General features: G+C 40.7%; 2 protein-coding genes across 3 annotated transcripts in view; one reads left to right on the top strand and one right to left on the bottom strand.

Moving 5' to 3' along the window:
• The window catches only part of piwil2 (piwi-like RNA-mediated gene silencing 2), a 28169-nt gene extending 14429 nt beyond the window's left edge, over positions 1 to 13740 (bottom strand). The window contains exons 1-13 of one of the 2 annotated variants that reach the window (XM_026188350.2): positions 13601 to 13740; positions 5861 to 6307; positions 5666 to 5771; positions 5365 to 5479; positions 3712 to 3887; positions 3294 to 3384; positions 2838 to 2948; positions 1991 to 2108; positions 1749 to 1873; positions 1510 to 1590; positions 1308 to 1421; positions 871 to 1059; positions 599 to 683 (exon numbers count right to left, since the gene is read on the bottom strand). In XM_026188350.2, the coding sequence (XP_026044135.2) occupies positions 599 to 683; positions 871 to 1059; positions 1308 to 1421; positions 1510 to 1590; positions 1749 to 1873; positions 1991 to 2108; positions 2838 to 2948; positions 3294 to 3384; positions 3712 to 3887; positions 5365 to 5479; positions 5666 to 5771; positions 5861 to 6283 (1734 nt within the window). In that variant the 5' untranslated portion in view covers positions 6284 to 6307; positions 13601 to 13740. Of the gene's footprint in view, positions 1 to 598; positions 684 to 870; positions 1060 to 1307; positions 1422 to 1509; positions 1591 to 1748; positions 1874 to 1990; positions 2109 to 2837; positions 2949 to 3293; positions 3385 to 3711; positions 3888 to 5364; positions 5480 to 5665; positions 5772 to 5860; positions 6308 to 12173; positions 12252 to 13600 lie in introns of those variants that run through there. The other variant, XM_080308735.1, reaches the window with a different exon arrangement.
• Positions 13741 to 19892: 6152 nt separating this feature from the next.
• htr7c (5-hydroxytryptamine (serotonin) receptor 7c) overlaps positions 19893 to 20796 on the top strand; it is a 30765-nt gene continuing 29861 nt past the window's right edge. Inside the window, exon 1 of the mRNA XM_026188647.2 lies at positions 19893 to 20486. Coding sequence (XP_026044432.1) covers positions 20029 to 20486 — 458 coding nt within the window. The 5' untranslated portion in view covers positions 19893 to 20028. The remainder of the gene's footprint in view (positions 20487 to 20796) is intronic.

Below are 20796 nucleotides of genomic sequence, written 5' to 3'. Positions count from 1 at the left end.
TCAACAACCATTTGGGCGCACTCTGAGGAGGGTGCATTTGCTCGCAGATGAAAGAGGCACTATTATTTTTTTTTCTGTTGATTGCTTATGTTATCGCCATCATTATTAGCAAACTTACTCATGGGCAAATAAATAAATAAATCGCCCTTGGAAAAACGATCGCCGATGGGCTCAGCCTATCATCGATAGTCAATATATTTATCCAATCACCCAACCCTACTAACCCTCTGGTAACTATTTGGACAAACATAAATTAAAGAAACGTGAACATGAATGTGAAGTGGCATTCTTAGAAAAACATGTCAGATGACTGATCTACTTCATCGAGCCTGCATAAAAATCTGTCTGTGTGTCTTGAGCTTTTATTAACTCATTCACTGCCATTGATGTCTATAGCCGTCAATGGCAGTGAATGAGTCAATGGGTTTAACTCATTCACTGCCAATGGCTGGCAGTGAATGAGTTAATACTAGCATTAGGCATGTGGAAATCATCATTCCATATTTAGTACTGACTTTAAAAATATCTCCCGGAGACACAAATAGTGTTGTTGCACTGAACTGTTGAATAAAACTTTTTTAAAAACATAGGTTTTTACCTTCCCGCCTTGTCTGGACCTCTCCTTTGGCCGATGCAGGAGTAAAGGCTGGTCCATCTCTTTGATTGTAATGCCATAGTTTTTGCTGTTAAACAAAAAAACAAACAAACATGCAATCACATGAGCATTGGGGAAAACGGAGAAAAGAAAAAAAAAAAAACCCAGATCCAACTGATCTTTTCATTGTTGGGTTGGTGTGAAGACCGAACTGCTGATATTTCACTACACAAACACACACAAAAACAGTTTGCTGTAGGAAAAAGCAGTCTAACCTGTAATAGTCCACAAAGGTAGTTACAGTGCCATCCATCAAAGTGAAGGTGTCTTTGGGTGATTTGTTCCACTCAATGGCATCAATGCGGTAGGTGCGGTTGTTGTAGCGGGTGATGACAATGCTGCCGACGAGTTCTTTGGTGCATTCATCTTGAAAGTTTTCCTTGCTCTGTTGGTACAACGTGTTCCTGGCAGACAGCCCAACACAAGCACGTGTTTTTCATTTTTCACACTATGGAACGGAGCCTTTATTAGACTGTTCTGCTCAAGCCTAACAGGGAAAGCTTGGTCAAAGTTAATAATGCTCGATAATCACTAAAGGCCATTAGAAATGTTGCAAAATCATCTGTGGCTGGAGATACAGTCACAGACATGAATCTATCTGCAGCAGCTCGAGCATGTTTGTATGCTGATGCTTTTTGTTGTGTAAACTCACATGACATCCAGCACAGAGTCATTCCGCAAGACTTTGTGAGAGACATCAATACACAGGTACAGGCCTCCATCTGTGCGCTTGATACCAGTTGAGTAGCCTGGCCAAACCTGGAGTCTAGAAAAACCGGTAGACTAGTGAATGAAACTGCGCTGCCTGATTTTAGCAGGTATCCTTTGGTGCTACAACAAATCTCACGACTTACCGGTGTTTTCCAAGAATGACTGCGCTTTCTGGATCATAATGGTTTCTGCCCACCAGCTTTAGTCCAATGATTTTCATCACCCTTGAAAAAACGAGAGGAACACTGTGTCATATCCTGTAATTTAAACTTCCTTTATAACGGCACACGGTGGGAAACAATCATTGCTGTTTAGGACTCTTAACAGCAGTCGGGCTTATTGTGTAAAATAGAAAGGATATAATGTGTCTCTGACATAATACCTCCTGAGCACCACATTGTAGAAGGGAATGCACAAATCTGAGCTCGGTGGTAAAATCTTCGTCATTTGAATTTTGATTTGTATTTCCTGATTATCGGTCCGTCTCAAACTCTTGAGAACAACCACCTGTGCAAAAAAAGTTTATATATATATGTATATATATATATATATATATATTTATTTTAAAAAGAGCGTATTAAGTTTTAAATTTAGCATGGTGACTGTAACAACTGTGATACTCACGTCTTTCAGTTTAACAGGAAGGTACAGTATCGAACCGTCAAATGCCACAACTTCACCTGTGGTTGGACGGTGGTCTTTCATCATGCCGAAACGCATCGCCACTGATTCGACATTAGGACTGGGTAAGAAATTCACATCACAAAATACACAGTAGATATTAACACAGGTAACGATACTGAATGAACAAACTTCAAGTTTCTCTGTGGTTCTTCAGTGTAATTTAAGCTGATCCTACATTTTCATTGTTGTCTGGCAAAATGTTAAATCCTAGTAAACATTAAGATTTTCCCAAAATACCTGCATAATTTTATAGACATGTGAGTGTTGGTAACAGGAGCTCTCTGGGTTTCATTAATTGCTCACTTATAATCAACGGACTAATAAGAGCCGAAAGTAGACTAAAATCTGTTAAGGATCATAGACAGAGAATTAGTCCAAATATCACTTTAGTGTAATTTTCAGTTAGTTTGTTCAGACAGGAATGTTAGGCTGGATGTTGAGCTGGAAACACTGCACTTTTTGTATGTCAAGAATAACAATATACTGAAAATCAAGTATTTATAATCTTTTGCTCCTGTAATTTTAATTCTACTCTATGTGTGAGGCAGATTTATATGCAGGTAAACCATCTTTATGGTGAACAAAACAGAGCATTTATTGTGAAAAACTGTCTACTGCCTGTCTGTGTAGGCAGTGACGCAGCTACCAGTGCCTACATTGTATTAGAACCAGTCCCTGTATTACCTGAAACTATGATTAAAGCTTTCCAACATTTCCTCCAGTTTTTAGACATAAACTTTGTTTCCTTGTACGCAACAAGTGGTCTTGAATGTTATATGATACTTACGTAAATGTAACATGGTACTGATACACCGCTTCGTTCTTGCATTGAATTTGGATGTGATTTGACCCAATATTTATAGGAGCTCCTTTGGTTCCAGCCTTATTCAGTGGCTCACTGACGAGTGGAGAACATACATGGACAAAAAGATCAGTTTATGACAAGCAAAACAAATGATCAGTTACTGACCTGAATAAAAGCTCTGTCTTGCAAAATGTTAGATTTAATCAATACGGAACCAATACCACTAGATGACCCTTAATAAAATACACCATTATGTGCTCATAAGAGACAATGAGAATGTCAGAAGACATGGATAAGTCAGAGGTAATGATGTTTTAGAATGAACAGCTAACACCAGAACACTCGCTCTGACCGTTAAAAGCCTCCAAACCACAACACAGCTCATGTTGGTTTGTTAGGACTCGCTAAGGTAAAGGAAATAGAGAAAAGCACACTCACCGAACTGCCTCCATTGTCAGCCCCGTCTTTGCAGCTGGACCAGTGGAAAGGTCTGTGGCTTCTTGAACGGTGTGCACAGGGGACTCCGTTCCTTTACAGTATTATGCATGTCATTACCCAAAATGCATGTTCCCCCCCACAAATTAATCAAATTAAAATAAAAAAAACACAATTAAGATTGTATTAGACACATGCAAAAGAAGATGCACATAATAGTTTACTTGGGGTTCATACACCTTTCTTTCCCTTTCAAAATCACAATCTTCTCCAGTCTCAAGTTTTCAGACAGTTTCCAAATCTAAAATCTAGAATTCCTGCACAGGAATTCTTGTTTTTTCTTTTAAAAAGAGGATTAAAAACAAATTAAGGTGGTAAACTCTCAGTTTGCAATCCCTTTAAAATAATTTTATATAATTACCCGTCAGAGAGGACTGAGAGTATTCTGTTTGCGGCTCAGACACTGGAGAAACAAACACGTCTTGACCTGCAGGAAATGAAGGAAGCAAAGCACGGCCTCTGCCAACTCCAAGCTGAGGCATAGCTGCTCTTCCGAGGCCCACCATTTTCTGAGGGGACAAACCTCGGCCAAGGAAACTGAAAAAGGCAAAATCCACACAAGGAAAAGTCATATAATGGTTGTTCAATGCAGATAAAGTAAGTAAGTGTAATTTGGCACTGGCACTACTTTTTCCATCCCAACCTGGATCAAGTCATACCTTCATAAAGGTTAGAACATGTACTTTGTGCTCTTCCTGTACAATGATTTAACTTCATGGCCGTTAGGTTTTATATATGGATTTGTTTTAATTGTCAAAAGTTAGGTGCGACAAAAAACATAATCCAGCAAATAATTTAATTTCCTGCCTGCAGATATTCATTGCTACATGTGGAATTAAATTCCATGCGTGCAAATTCAACAACCTGCGTGTGTAAAACTCAGCAGCCACACACGTGTGAGAGTCTGATTTGCAGGCATTGCTGCAGTTTCACACTCTGTGCTCACAGCTGAATCCTACCTGCTCCAATCAACTGACTTTTGACGAAGGATTTAATAGTGTTCATAAAGCAAGAACAATATTAAAGAGCTGTTTCTGGGAGGTACTTCGATCATTGATTATTAGTAAAAAAACGTTTTTACTGTTTCAGTGAACAAATGCTTTGATCAAATCTGATTATCAGCTTTTTACAGTTGTGGAAGAAGTACCTATCCTAAATCCTATACATATATAGAAGTAATAATACTACTGTACATATACATTCTGTAAAAAATGAACTTTTACTGACATAAAAGTACAAATTCTTATCAATTAAGGTATATTTCAAACTCTATAGAACTGATGAGTTATTAAAGTGTACGCTTCACAAAGTCATTGAAGCTACTAATTCACTATAGCTAAATCACACCACAATTTATTAGTTAACTTATATTTCATATAAATCTAATTCTGCTAAATATGATTACAGCTTTAAATGGAGGGTATGTGCAGTTATACGTTTGCTGCAGACTAAGCAACTTTTTATTGGCAGATTTAAACGTCTGTATTTTGGTTATAACCGTACACTTCCTGATTCTCATGAGTTAGTTTTTTGTTTTTAATTTTTTATTAAATGTATGGAATATTGTACAACAATATGGGACAGCAGTGAAGATGCTTCAGAACGCTCTGGTTTTAAAGATTTCTTCATCAGTAAGGTTATTTAGTGACAGCTGTCAGTATTTCCACTGCTACACAGGAAACAGCAACTGCTGATAATTAACTCTGCAGAATTAATTTACAAATATGGTTTAAAAACAGCGCTTATGTTGCTGCCTCGGTGTAACTCGATTTAAGTAAAAGAAACTGTCCATCAAAGGTGACCAATCACATTAGGACCCCTCTTCAAGCAGTCAAAAGTCAGTTGATTCAAGCGAGCAGCATTCAGCAGCGAGCACAGAAACTGCAGCAGCACAGACAAAGTAGGCTCTCATTTAGTCTACTGCAGGTTTCATAAACTACATCAGGCTGAATGAAAATATGTCAGAAACCCTGTTGGTCGAAACACAACACAGTGTCACTCCTGTGCTGCTTACCTGCTGCCTCTGCCCATCATTTCTCCAGATGGGCCGATACTCTGTGGTGTGCTGATGACACCTGGTGGGGCATCTCGCAGCTTCACCTCTCCCACATCCCCAGCTGCTCCCCTACCTGCAACGAAATGTAACATGAATCCATATGATTCTTCTTCATATACATAAACACCAAAATGAACCAACATCACGCCACTCTGTGGCTTACAAAGCTTTGAGCAAATGAGCACACAATGTGTTGTGCTTAGGGGCCCAGAGACTGTTTGTTTTCAGTATCTCTGGATTTCTCAGAATAAATACTGACCCAGTGGTGCTGCTCCTCTTCCCAGTGAAGTCGCTGATGGTTCAATGCCCATTCCTCTAAACATTGAGACCAGTGTTGATCCTTTAACATGTGGTGGCTTGCCAATCTGTCAGAAGAAAGCAAACCTGTGCAACTCTGTGTGGCAATTTCACCATTAAAATTAAAACATAATTTATTGCATTTTCTGGTTCGCACCTCTTCTTTTGTCAAAGTAGGGCTTTCTCCCATTAGAGCTGGCATCATTGTCTCACTTGGAGGTGTGCGTCCTTCCTGTGGATCCAGTCTAAGTACGCCTGCACTTCTCGCCACTCCTACCTTTGATTCAACTGCTGGGACGAGCAGCCCTCTGGCTCGGCCAACTACTATATCCTGTTGCGCCAACAGTGCTCTACCTCTTCCTACCACAGGTTCAGTAATGGGGACAGCTCCACTTAGTCCCAGTGAGTTATCGCTGAAAGTAGGGAAAGCCCTGCCTCGTCCTACAACAGGTTCTTCTGTAGAGAGCAACAGCCCTCTACCACGTCCTACAGCAGACTCCCCAAGCTGTAATCCTCTTCCTCGTCCCAGCCAATGGGCACCCATCTTCTCAGTGAGATCAGGAGGCTTGCCTGGATCCATCTGATCAACTTTTACCACTATCAGCTGTTAACAGCAGAGGAAAAAAACCAAATAATAAAGTTTGTAGCACATTTCAATCATACAATAATAAAGGAAATGCATGGCCAGGTTCAAATACACTTCAACTTTCCTGAATGCTGAAAAAGCATTTCAGTTAAACTTTGTGATGTCTGTTTAATTCAAAGGAAGGTTTTTTCTTCCGGTGCAAAATGAGATCATTATGCAAATTAATACCGTCCCTGTTATCAGTCTTCTATCAGACTACGACTGAATGGGGTCAAGTTGGCAATAACATGCAATCCATTTTTGACAATACTGCAATGAACTGTGACAACTGTTGAAAATCACATATCTGTTACTGGCTGTATCCCAATTCAGGGTCTGCAGCCTTAAAGTACGCAGCCTCAACGATCCTCAAGGGCCGTGTACTCAAAGACCGCTGAGGCCGGAAGTGGGAGGCTTGTGAAATGGGACGGTCTAGCCTCTGTTGCGCTGCCCAGGTTGCCTAGCAACCATGATACTAACAGCTGGAAAAGTGTCATACAGCTGTGTTTGACAGAAATAAAGGAGAAAATCTTTTGTGTATTTGTTTGTTTGTTTCTACATGAGCTTTGATCATTCTCTGTAAGATTAAGCTCAGCTATTGAACGGCGTATATTTTAAAGTAAAGGCTTTAAAACCAAGTTAGCACAAACGTCACTAATGTCACATAACTTTGCCGACATGTGGCCAACAGTAATGTTTAATGTTCTTCGTTATTAAACATTTGTACATAAATAAGTGACATAATATTCAGTACTTACTTAAAGTTTACTCTTCGGGCGCCCCCATCCGCCGTTTTTTTTCGGCAAAATTATCCACACCCACTGCCGCGCTATGCATTCTGGGATATGTTGGGCCACGAAGTCTACACTGCCACAGCCTTAAAATTCAGGGAAATGAAGGACGCATTTCAGGGCCGCATTTCGAGCAGCCTTTGAATTGGGACAGCCTTCGGCGCGCCGCTGTGACGTAATCGGCCTTGAAATGCGGCCTTTAAGGCTGCAGACCCTGAATTGGGATACAGCCAATGTCTGCATACAATTCCAATGTATTTTGTTCATCTCCCTTAAATAAACAGGCAGCCTTAAAATATGAAATATTCATATACAAACACATATAAATGTGTGTACTGTCTGAGTGGCTGATTGTGCCCCACAGGCCTCAGTGTGAGCTTGAAGACATTTATAATGTTTAAGTAGTTTAATGTGTCGGTGATGACGATAAACACATTTTGAATGAAAGCCGGGGAACTTTGGTAGCACAGAAACAAGTGGCTATTCTTTGTGACCATATGGATCACTCGTATTACCATTATTTCACCCAAAGGCACCAAGTTAATGCTCAAAAAGCTGCAGCAATACACACAAATATAAACAGTACTTGGTGACAACTTTGCTTTTAGCCTCTAACCCTCTGGGGTCCAGGGTACAATTGGCCATTTTTGACTACTTTTGATTTGGCCTCTATATTTTACCTTTAAAAACTGTTTATTTTGCCAATCTGTTATTTTCTCATTTTGACAAACTGTATCAGCACAACTTATCCAAATTCAGACAAAATTTAAAATACGAGTAGAAAGTGATATTTTGACTGTAAAAACCACAAGCATGTTTAACGAATCATTTTCATAACTTGAAATGCAAATAGAAATTGTACATTTTTTTTAAAAATATGCACAAGTTTTGCAAACAACAAAGTTGTGGAACTATTTACCTAAAAATGCAGCCAAGGCTCAGACGTTTTTTATATAACCATTTTAAACTATTTACAGGTCTGACAGCAGGTGTGTCACTCCTGTTTTCCATGTGGAGACAGCGTTTACACTGCAAAATGCCTTTGGTGGCTTTTTTGCAGCAACTGTGACATTCACTAGTAGAACTGACACACAAAACAAAACAATGACTACACTACACACTAACTACACAAGACAACACACTAACTTGAGACTCCAAACGCGGTAAACGTCACAAAGCTCTCACGTATCAAAACTCTCTCTCTCTCGCTCACTCGCTCTCTCTCGCCAGTCACTCCTAAAACTTCCCCCTCTTCCCAAACGCCACATGTTGCCATATCATTTTTTGATTGGTCGACATGGTAAATTTTTCCACCAATAGGGAAGGAGTGGTTTTTCTTTTTTCACTCAAAAGCAAAGCGTGTTTGCTAGCGTTCTCCTTAGAAAACACAGTTTTTACCGTTTCTTCCCGGAGTAAACGCCACTGTTTTATTCAGAAAACAAAACATCGGTTTTACGTGGCCTATCAACACAGTTTAAACACTGGTATATAGTTTGAAGTCCGCACGTTCGACCCAAGTTGAAATGGAGACTCTGGGTCCGTCGACCCCAGAGGGTTAATCAGAAAGCCTTAAGTTAGCTAGTTATGTATTGGCTAATGTTTAAAGCTTTCACTTGAGTAAATTAACTCACATTACTAAGTAACGTTAGCTAAGTTCACAGCATATTCCATAATAGCGCTGCCATACTGCATCACACTCAGTGCATTTCAATCATTTCTCCAGCGAGTTTGATAGCTAGAAAAATAGGTAATTGGTGTCGCCATAGAAAATACAATGATCTATCAGATTTCCCGGCACCCGTCCTGCAGAAGGATTTCAGTAGTGATGTGCGATACCACTGATTTCCTTTCCAATCCGATACCAAGTAAAATCCAGGGTGGTATCGACGATACTGATGCGATACCGATACTCAAAAACTTAATGTTTCATTGTATTTCATAATACAATATAGAATTGCAGTATGTAAATGTAGTAATAATATAGCTTCACAATGATTACAGGACATCAGACTACTTGTTCTTATTGCTTAATGATGCAGAATAATCATATAGAAATAAAAAACCTGAAGTTGTGGCTATTTGAACATGTTGCCTGCCTGCAGCACTAAAGGACTCCGTGAGAGACGTCTGTCTCGCCCTAGCAGCACCTGTCCCTGTCCTCACCTCCTCTTCAGTTCGCCTCAACATAAGCTCATCATATTCCGTGATATGATTAGGGACGGGTACCGGTATCCGGCACTGGTTCTGACATAAACGGTAGTAACCAGACCGAAAAGCAGCGCACATTTCGGTGCTTTTTTTTTTCCTGAGATGTGATACACTTCAGATTCTAGCCAATCATTTTACGTTTCCAAGGACAGTAGGCGGGCCCAGGTATGTGCGTTCTTTTAGAGCAGCGCTACAGATTAAAAATGCCCAAGGCGAAGCGGTCAAAATTTGGCTGTGCTTCACAGCAAAAGATGCAAACTCAGCAGCCTGCAACAAGTGCTTTAAGATGATATTGTGCAAAGGAGGTAACACCTCGAATCTGATGAAACATGACGCATAGCGGGGTTTTTTTAAAGCCGAGAAATGCACCGTACCTACACGGGTGTGGTGCCTGTTATCGGACCCTGAGTTAGCAACATCCCCCAAGAACCCGAAGAGGAGAGTCCTGGCCCCTAGCCCTGCCAGTGTAGCAGAAATGATGACGGATGATGTTAGCAGCAGCAGCCATTCTTCTCTGCGTGAGTAGCTTAATGTTGTTCGTGTTTAATTTACGTTATGTACGCTAACCACTAGGGATGGGTACCGGTGTCCGGTGCCATGATGGCACCGGTTCTGACATAAACGGTAGTAACCAGACCAAAAAGCAGCGCACATTTCGGTGCTTTATTTCGCTGCTTTTTTTTCCTGAGCTGTGATACACTTCTAGCCAATCATTTTACGTTTCCGAGGATAGTAGGCGGGCCCAGGTACGTACGTTCCTTTAGAGCAGAGCTACAGATTAAAAATGCCCAAGGCGAAGCAGTCAAAAGTCTGGCTGTACTTCACAGCAAAATATGCAAACTCAGCAGCCTGCAACAAGTGCTTTAAGCTGATACTGTGATACTGTCAAAGGAGGTAACACCTCAAATCCGATGAAACACCTGGCGACGCATAGCGTTTTTTTAAAAGCCGAGAAATGCGCCGTATTTGATAGCTTGCTGCGAGACCTCACACCGAGCACATCTACTGTGCGTGGGTTGCCTGTTATTGGACCCGGAGCAACATCCCCCAAAAACACGAAGAGGAGAGTCCTGGCCCCTAGCCCTGCCAGTGTAGCAGAAATGATGACGGATGATGTTAGCAGCAGCAGCCGTTCTTCTCTGTGTGAGTAGCTTAATGTTGTTCGTGTTTAATTTACGTTGTGTACGCTAACCACATTATTACATTAATGCATGTAAGGTGAACTAGCAAACACCGTCGTGGATACATGCGGCTGTCTTCTTGTTTGATGGCAGATGCTCCCTTCACCCTGGCCAAAAAGGCTAAAATGACCAAAGAAAAAGTGGAAAACAGTTAAACATGAGAGGTTTTTGGCCAAAGTTTGTGTTTTTTCCATTGTTTAAGCACTGCTTCCAGCCAAGAGTGATACCATATATGCCCTATAGCTGCAGGAAGGGCTAACATTGTTATCTTTTTACAAAAAAACAGCTAAACATGAGAGGTTTTTGGACAAAGTTTGTGTTCTCCATTCTTTAAGCACCAGCACTGTTTCAAAAGTACCGGTTTGGCACTGGTATCAGATAAAACCTAAACAATACCCATTCCTAGATATGATTTACTCTGAGGTGTTTGACGAGGTTAGTGGTGTTGCCACAACACCTCACTGTCTTGCCACATGTATCGCAAACCGCGTCTTGGCTGTTTGTGGAGGTAAAATATGTCCACGCATGACTCTGTTTACGCTCAGCCATTGTTGTGAGTGCGCACGCCAGGTGCAGTGTTGCAAACTTAGTGGCTTTGTCACTATATTTACCGAGTTTTCAGAGCCCCTTAGCAACTTTTATTCTAAAAAACAACAAGTGACAAATCTGGTGACTTTTTCTGGTATTATTGGAGACTTATTTATGACAACTTTTTGACGTGAAAGCGCGTATCTTTCTTCTCAACAAGCAGCGGGTGCTGCTGTGGGCACCTCGCCCGTGCCAAAGCGCTCACAGGCAGAGGATAGTCCTCCCCCAGCTGCTATCAGGGCAGGAGATGTTCCCACCTATGCGTCCAAACTGCAAATGAATCGCGTATGAGTGAAGCCTCTGCTCCCGCACCGACTGTAACGCAATCAGTTCTTCTTTTACTGTTATGTTGTTTTGTGGATCACAAGGTTTAAAACTACTTACACACACACACACACACACACACACACAAAGTAACTCCACCAGAGTGCCTTTTTCGGGTCACTTTTGCCGGTCCAAGGGCAGATAAAGGAATAAGGTTGGAATTGTGGCACAAAAACAATAATCGCTAAAAAATTTTTATTTGTAATTCTAAATAAATTCTAAATGCATTTAGGACGTTTTTTTTACTCACTTTATGTCTCTTCTTTTTTTCTCTCCTACAACGTGGGTTTCAATGATATTAGCATGACCAATTATGCAAATTAGGCGATGACGTCGTTTAGCGACTTCTAGAGACTTTTAGCACAGCCAATAGCGATTTTTCTTACTGAGGAGTTGGCAACACTGGCCAGGGGCTGCGACAGCCGTATTTCGCATATGACTATGGAAGGCGTAAGAGGAAGTAGTTTCTTCCAATTTAGACGATCTGAATGATATCCGGTTGTTCAGTGATGACGCCACGAATCCTACTTCCGGGTCTAAAGTAGTCTGCGTTTAATATGGCTTTTGTGTTGTTAACATGTTTAATGTTATGTATTTTCTTCTATTTGATCTCAAAAAGCTCCTAAAACAGTCAGTGATCCCTGTTGACCTCCCTCGGCTTTTATTACCGCTAATCATTTATTTAAGCTCAGTTTTTAAAACCCTAGGATGTAACTACAGCCCAGCCCATGCAGCAGTATATGAATGACTAACCTCGTATTGTGGATGGATTATCTCAGTTGTTCTCCTGGCTGAAGTTTGGTCCTTTTACAGCATCCTGCCATGCGATTACATTTGTTCCTGACCACCGAGAACACTCATGTTAACTTTTATCGAGTGGAAAAAAAGTTAGCTTGTTTATATTATGCTAACATAGCTGTGTCGCTAGCGGTCATGTAGCACATCATTATATACCAGCTAGCCCAACTTCAGTAACCCTACAAACGTCACTGCTGTTTAGTTTTCTGTCTTCATTTATGCTGGAAGTGATAACAGAGCTGTACGTTTTAATTTGTTTCCAAAACCCCGCAGTCAGGACATGCTATATTGTATTTAGATAGAAGCTAGCGAGCTAACTTCCTGCTAACTTCTAACTCCGTTAAATGTCATAAATTCCGTTTTCATGGATGCCTGGATGTTAAACTCAATTGTTACACCTGGTAGAGCAGAACGCTGATCATTTTATTAAAGATGAAAGACTTTAGACAGTTTTCAACTCTCAGTAATGCCATAGTGATCGTTTGATATATGGACCTGCAGCGGAGTTTAGACCCAGACACGGCTAGTGACGTCAGACTGAACAACCGGATAGTTTCTTTCCACTGTGTTCCTGTTAATGAAAAACTACAAATTTACCCCAAAGTACTAAAATATCGATATTTTAATATGAGAATGATTCTAGAACATAAATTACTGGGGTCAGAAGAATCGATATTTCAATATCGAGCCGCACATCACTAGATTTCAGTGATAAATTATGCTTAATGGCACAAACACCTTCATATAATACTGTAATTCATACGCTTTTCAAGGTGCAAGGCTGTTGCAAATAGAGTTAGTTTTAACACCAATGTCCACCATAGCTTTATTTAGAAATCCCCACACTAACAGAAACTATAGGCGCGCGATATTTGTTTACTTGTTCTGCCCGTGAACATCGTCTTTACGGATAAAGACACGCTGACCATGTTCAACTGACAACTTGTAACAACACTTTAATATCATTTATTTTGGGTGTGTGCTACTTTTATCGAGCCAAAAATAATGGCGCCTCATTTCACTCGCTAGCTTTTTAAAGCAGCACAGGCGCTTATAATATATAATCTGCCTACTCATTTGCTACCGAATTTAGCTGCCAGTGGCTTGAACCGTATAATTGTTTTTTAAAGAGTCATAATATAAACATTTTCCTACGCGCTCCAACAATATTATTGTAAAAAAAAAAGCTAACAGCTGCTAGCTAGCAAAATCAAAAACTGCTAGCTAGCTTAAACACGTGTTTAAAACAAGTGCACAGCTGTCAACCACTACAAACTAAATAAGATTGAAAAAATTATCCCAGAAACCCCCCCGCTGTATTTCAGTTTCGTCATAAACGGAAATATGGTCTTAGCTCTTAAATTAACAGCAGGAAAACTTACATTTAATTGACGAAAATACTTCTGTCCTCCCTCACGTATCAGTCTAATTAATCCTCCGACGGAATCCAACAAGTGACAAATGGTGTCCGCCCTGCAGCATCCTGATTGGATAGTCAGTGCTGTCCGGGGCAGGGTATTGGTTTATTAATCCTGTCGATCAAAGGAGCTTGTAAAGAAAAGCATCTGGACTTCTTTAAGTTGCTTGAAGACGTTTCACCTCTCACCCGAGAAGCTTCTTCAGTTCTAAGGTCAAATGGGAGAGAGTCCCAGATTTAAACCCAGTGGGGGTATCCCCCCCAAAGAGGGACAAAAGGACCCCCTTTGGGGGGAATACCCCCACTGGGTTTAAATCTTTTCTTTACAAGCTCCTTTGACTAGGATGACCTGGATGACTGAGAACCTTCACAGACAGATCCTGTCGTTCTTTTATCTAGTGGTTACTATCTGCATACCTCACCTAAGTTGAATTAGAGAAACAATGCCGTTAATGTGATGTAATGAGCAAGTTAAGCTTTCATCTCATTTGTTTCATCTCATCTCATCTCATCTCTAGTATCCAGAAGGGGACATTGAGAGGCAGACATCTTTCCAAAGTCAGACTTATACTCATTGGCTGTGAAAGCAGGAGCTGTCATCAAGGGTCGAAAAACCACCTTCTACTGCAACTACACTATGTTCAACAGGCAAAAATATCAGTAACCACACACAACACACACTAACAACAACAACAACAACAACAGCAAAAAGCCTATTTCAGCACATATGATGTAACCTACACCAAAGAAAAGGAAATACAGCTCAATAAATTTCTCACAACCTTACAACAGTGTGTGAGACCAATAAAAGGAAATTCTCTGAGTTTTTCTCAGCTGTTTTTCAGGCTTGTTGTATTCTGTTAGAGAGGGAGCTGGGGAAATTCTATGGAAATAATTCTGCATTACTTTTGCAGTATTTGTGCCAAGTTTGAGACATGCGTAATTCATGTCTTTTTAATTTTTTAAAATTCTTTTTATCCGACATCAAAATGTCTTTATGTTCTTCTTCTTATTATTATTATTATATTTTATAAAATAACGTTTATTTATTATTATTATCATTATTGTGTTTTTTGTTTTGTTTTTACAAAATTCTAGCTTGTAATTTCGTTAACTAAAATATTGTTGTTTCCATCTAGTTTTAGCTCTGAGTTTAGTTTTAGTCAACTTTTTTCAGATGGTAACACAATTTAATCTCTAAGTTAGAGAATGTGGGATCACATTCTCACACTTCTACTGTTACCACAAACGCCAGGATATTTGCATGCATTCTCTCATCCCATTCCTGTTTTCTTATTTGAAAATACTTGTTTTTCAATGTCACTTCTTATTTAAGGAAGGTTAACACTTTGTTGTAAACATCAAGAACCAGGAAATAAATAAATTAATAATAATAATAATAATAATAATAATAATAATAATAATAATAATAAAAATAAAAATACCTGAGACAAACATAATAAATACTTTTTTGCGGCTAAACAGAACTGTCTTTTACAAACTAGACATTTAATTTTAGATTTAAAATGCACATTAAAAGAAGGCGGCTAAGCAGTCTTAAATATATAAAAGCCCACAGAGGTTTAGGTTTTCAGGTCACTGGTCAGACATATTAGCAATTAGTCTTAAACTAAATTGAAATAATCCCAAAAATGCTCCCAGAGCGTGTGAGGTGATGACTTTGTGCTCACACAAATTATTCAGTGTTATAGAAAGTAGCAAGTTTGTCTGCTCCTTATATTTGCTGCTATAATCTTAAATAATCACGTAGACAGTAAAAAAACAGACACACATCTTTACGTTTTAAAGGATGTGATGCCATCTATCGACGAATGTAGGAAACTGCAACATAGAAGAAAAGAAGTGACCTTCCCTCATGAATGTAAAAACCAGCTCCCAGCATTTCCTCCGGTTGGCCAAACTGACAGCTGAATGAAGCAAATCTGACAGCAGGAATTCTCATAGTGTCTGTAATGTTGCAAACATTGCAAAGTAAATGAATGAATGAATAAATAAATGCAACATTCACAGTGCGTGCTGCATATTTACTCGCCTTTTCACTGTTTGCCTCTGAAAAAGAGGCTCAGCAAAATGTCAGCGTGAAAGAAGTGGTGCTTATAGCAGTAAGAGGGCTTTGTTATGTTTGTTTGTTATGTTCTAATTAGAGCAGTTCAACCTCTGATGGGGGCTAATCCGTAATTGCTGGCCTTTTGAGAGGAAACTCTCCAACCCAGAGGAGTTTGAGGTACTTTTGGGTTTGTATTCACACTCAGGAGTTATTATTACTTGATCTACTTTAATTAGATGCACTAAGCAAGCCACCTTCCCTTTTAGCTGTTCAAGAAGTCATAAGCAGAAACATGAGGTGGATTGTGGTGTTGCCCAGAAAAAAGTACAGATAAAACGTAGGAAAGCTTTCTGCCACGTCCCAGGTGTGGACAAATTGTTGGCATTTTCTCTGTATTGTTGTAAAGCCTTATCTTACAGTATAAAATACCTCAAGGTGTCCGTTGTTGTGATTTGGTGCTAAATACATAAAACTGAACTGAATTAATCTGCTAGACCTTAAATGCTGACACATAAATTGAGCAGAAGTGAATAGCGAGAATGTGCCAGGTGTGTTTTGAGTGTTTCTGTACTAGTGCAGATGCACATTTCTGTCTTTTAAATATGGTCAATGTAATTTAATCAGCAGTTAATCCTTTTTTAAAGCCTCACTGGTATTTACCTCAGGTTTATTGCTTTCCTAACTATTACTGTCATTTCATTTCTGCATGTCTTCAAGACAAATTGGGATTTATTGTCAGTGTTTGTACAGTTCAAAAACATTTCATTGTTGATTTGGTGTCTTGCCAGGTTGACTTTCGAGATGCGCCATTTGTACTGGAACTGGCCAGGCACCATTTGTGTTCCAGCACCCTGCAAATATGCCCACAAACTGGCTTTCCTGTCTGGCCAGTACCTACACACGGAACCGCCCATCCAGCTCTCAGACAAGCTCTTCTTCCTTTGAGTTATTTAAGCAAACTGCTGAGGTCGCAGCAGAACAAGCTGCTTTTAACATTACTGGAAGACCAGAATTAATATACATACATATCTGAAGTCAGCCTGCAAGAAGTTTCTTACTGTTAAAAGTGAGTTTTTCCTCCCCACTGTTGCCAAGTGCTTGCTCAATAGCGGTCATTTGATTGTTGGGGTAGGGTCATTACCTTACAATATAAAGCTCCTTGAGGTGACAGGCAGGTAATAAATATGGATCCATTAAGTCCATGAGGTTTGGCATGTCAAAAAAGAAGGGGATCCAGGTGTATTCTGGCACAGAGTTGCATGCTGATTTGCCAGCATTCAACTCCCAGCGACTCTTAACAGCGTTGGCTGCAGATTTGCGCTAGAATGAGGAGTAACTTTTCTAATTTTTCACCAACTGAGAATGAATGTCAGGTCATGAACCTTTATTTTGTAACTCTCCTTGAGTTATTTTTAAAAATGACTTGCGGAGTAAGCTGCTAATAGCAGCTGAGAGTAAAGGCCACGTTTGAAGAGCAGAACACAAACCCGAGAATCTCCGACTGATGTTTGTTCAGATGAATACATATCAAAGCAGTGATTTTACTTAACGGGCTTTTTAGGATGCTGCTGCAACTCCCTTTTCTTTCTTTGACTGAAATATGCTCTTAAATGCTTATTCTTGCTTTCTAGTAGTGACCTAGATTAGATCCAGATCACAACACACACTGTTAGTGAAGTTCTTTTAGCCATTCAAATCCTGCTCGCAGTGCTGATCAGTTTTTATGTTTTGCTGTTTCAATTATTCAGATGTAAACGTAGACTGAACGTAGCTGCTGTATTACTGAGATGACACCGAAACTCATATGCATCTAACGTAGCGGTGCTTACATGTGGGGCCTGCTCAGCAATAAGGACACTCTGTTGTTTGTTGGTAATTCTTTTGGCCTTATTTCTCAAACAAATGTGTTTTCCTGCTCTGGTCCTCACTTACATTTTCTTGTCGTGATGAAATTACCCGCTTCTTGCCCGCTTTCTGCCCGATTGTCTCAATTTATTAAGGTCATGGTTGCAAATCTTCAATTTGCTGCCAGGAAAACCAAGATAAACAATGTCTGACTGATGAAGAGGGACAATCTCCACCTGTCTGCCTTCAGCCATAATCTACATCTGAAGAACAGATGTTGAGCTGACTGGCTGATAGCATTATGCTTGTGCATTTCAGAGGCACAGGTGAATGCCAAGTGCAGTGCGCTTGGACGAGATCGGCGGGTTACTTTTGACAGCATGATTTTAAAAATAACTGGCGAGCCGGTGAAATTACAGGTTAAAGTGTAAAAACCTGATGGGCCGCCCAGATTTGTGGAGTGAAAGGAGCATGCTTTCTTAATGTTTTGGTTTCATTAAAGTTCTTACAGCACAGCTAGAAGGGATCCAGCAAAAGTCCCACGAGCTCACGTGGGGGTTTGTTTATCGGACAGAGTAATCTGACATGCAAACAGGCCACGGGGCGATTGTTGTCAGGATGAGACAACAATTCAAAGTCACCTTCCATAACTGGTGCAAATTATACATTTGCTTTTGCAATTTGAGCTGTTTTAATGTTGTATCCTGTTGCACCAGGTTTACTCTGGACCTCAATATACGTTCAGTTGTTGGAAGTGATGCAGATTTATCCATGCACTGGTGCATGGATACTTTATTGAAGAAAATAAATCACTTCTTATTTAAGGAAGGTTAACGCTTTGTTGTAAACATCAAGAACCAGGAAATAAATAATAATAATAATAATAAACCAAAAATACCTGAGACAAACATAATAAAAAATTTTTGTGGTTAAACAGAACTGTCTTTTACAAACTAGACATTTAATTTTAGATTTAAAATGCACATTAAAAAAAAGACCAAAACCTCATTTGGAAATGGCTGTAAATGTTTCTTGTTGGATAGTGAACTGAGCAACTACAAAGTGACAAAAGAAATAAAAAATAAATAACAACCCCTCTCAGTGCAGGACCTTGAGAGGGGTTCAGACAAACAGTGACACATTGACAGCATGCCTTGCATAAGGCGGAAACCCTGACATCTGCACTAATGTCCTAAGCACAAATGGGCCAAATTTCCCTGACAGCAAGAGGTCTAGCAGAAACTGCCAGTGGTCACTGGCAATAATCTGGTGTGACAATCATTCCTGACCTGTCACTCAGGTAATGGTGAGTAAAAGGCCAAGGCTGCGGTGGTCTGCACTAGGCATGAAAGTGGTTGTGGGGAGGGGACAACTATGACAGCACAGGCCCTGCACAGCCAGAGGGGACAAACAGACCACAGCTGCTCCTGCTGCCTGGACGGTGATGCAAGCGGCCAAAAGTCCTGGGGAGCTTTCCCACATCCCCCCAGTGTCTCCCAGCGTCATCAGCATTGCTGGATTTTCTCTTTTGATTTGTCTTTATGCTTTTCTCGGAACCATGGCGACCAAGAAAAGCATCAGGACAAAAGCACACTGGGAGAAAATGTACCTTTTGTTAAGTGGTTTTGCATTTTGAGTGTCTAATGTGTCCTACTATTAGAAAACGTGTTTTTTTGCATGTCGGAAGCACTGGAAGAATGCCCTTAAGTTCATTTCCTGTTTCTTTTTCAGATTTGTCATGCAAAATTTACTGCAGGATTTTTTTCTCCATGAAAGACTGGATCGTTAAGAGCTTTAAAATAAGCAGCTGGGTTTCAAGTCAGCTCTTTCTGACAGCAATACTGTTTAGAAGAAAGTAAAGTTGCATCGTTTTCCAAATACGAACTCAAACATATTCTGTTCATAACATTTGTACATCATGTCTTTTTGAGGGGAGCCCTGTGGCTAGATGCACCAACATGCACATCACTAATAAAGGTTTTTCACGCTCTACCCTCTCTCAACCCACCGCGAAACCACTTCTGTAGGCCATATGCGTGAAGTTCTTAGGCAGTCTCTGCGTCCTAGCACATGCGTCACATTGATAGGTGCGGTTTGCGCATCGCAACTCCCCAAAGAGGCAAGTCCATATTTGTCGAGGTGATGCACTGAGCAGCAGGCATTTCTGGAGTAGCTATATTTAGATTCTGCAACTTTTTTCCTGCTCCCTTCCTGATTGATCATTTTGGAGAAGTTATATTTCCCTATAGGAATGTACCACGTGTCCGCATAGCACTTCTTGAGACGAATCATTGATAAACAGAAGCCAGTTAAGAACCCTGTTGAGTTGCTGGCAGCTCCGATGTGGTGCAGCTGCAACACACTCGACGTAAAACCGCTGGGTAGGAACCGACAGCAGGGTACACACATCCAAATATGCGCGTAACTGGAGTGCTCTGGCGAGGCCACCCTTGCACCCCTATCCGGATAACATTGTCGTGATGTTCAATATTTCGGGGATTGAGCCCACTTTTAACAAGAAGGAAGACAATTCCGAAGTTATCAATGGCTCTCTGCAGCTTCTCCTCGTCACCATCAGCCCCACAGCCATGTGGAACGAGTCGTGCGGGGAGCAGCTTCTGGATTTCACTCGCCCGGAGAAGATCGTTATCGGGGTGATGCTGGCGATCATCACGGCGGTCACAGTGATGGGAAACACGCTGGTGGTGATCGCGGTGTGCGTGGTGAAGAAACTGAGACAGCCTTCAAACTATCTGCTGGTGTCTTTGGCGGTGGCTGACCTGTCAGTGGCCATAGTAGTCATGCCGTTCGTGATCGTGACAGATCTCACCGGGGGCAAGTGGCTTTTTGGGGAGGTGTTCTGCAACATCTTCATCGGCATGGATGTAATGTGCTGCACTGCCTCCATCATGACCCTGTGTGTGATCAGCGTGGATAGGTAAGTTTCCAAAAGTTTTCAAAGCACCGTATCAGAGCTGCTTTCGTTACTGCTTTGATGACTTTCGTTATGCACAGGTACCAAAATTACGCACGCAGCGCGCAGCGCGTTAACTGAAGCCAGGAACAGATCAAGCAGCAAATGAAGTAATGATCCGCAAGCGGAGCGAATGAAATAACTGTTGTTCTGTGAGACATTCACACGCGTTTGCGTAGTTATTTGTGCGGTTGAAGCCACTGGAGCAGAAGATGAGTTCATAGACTGTGAATGATGTACAGCAGGTTTTATTCATTAGCTTGACCGGACCACG

The sequence above is a fragment of the Astatotilapia calliptera genome, chromosome 12 (assembly GCF_964374335.1).
Source record: "Astatotilapia calliptera chromosome 12, fAstCal68.1, whole genome shotgun sequence".
In the NCBI taxonomy this organism is placed as follows: Eukaryota; Metazoa; Chordata; class Actinopteri; order Cichliformes; family Cichlidae; genus Astatotilapia; species Astatotilapia calliptera.
This window is presented reverse-complemented; position numbering and strand designations above follow the sequence as displayed.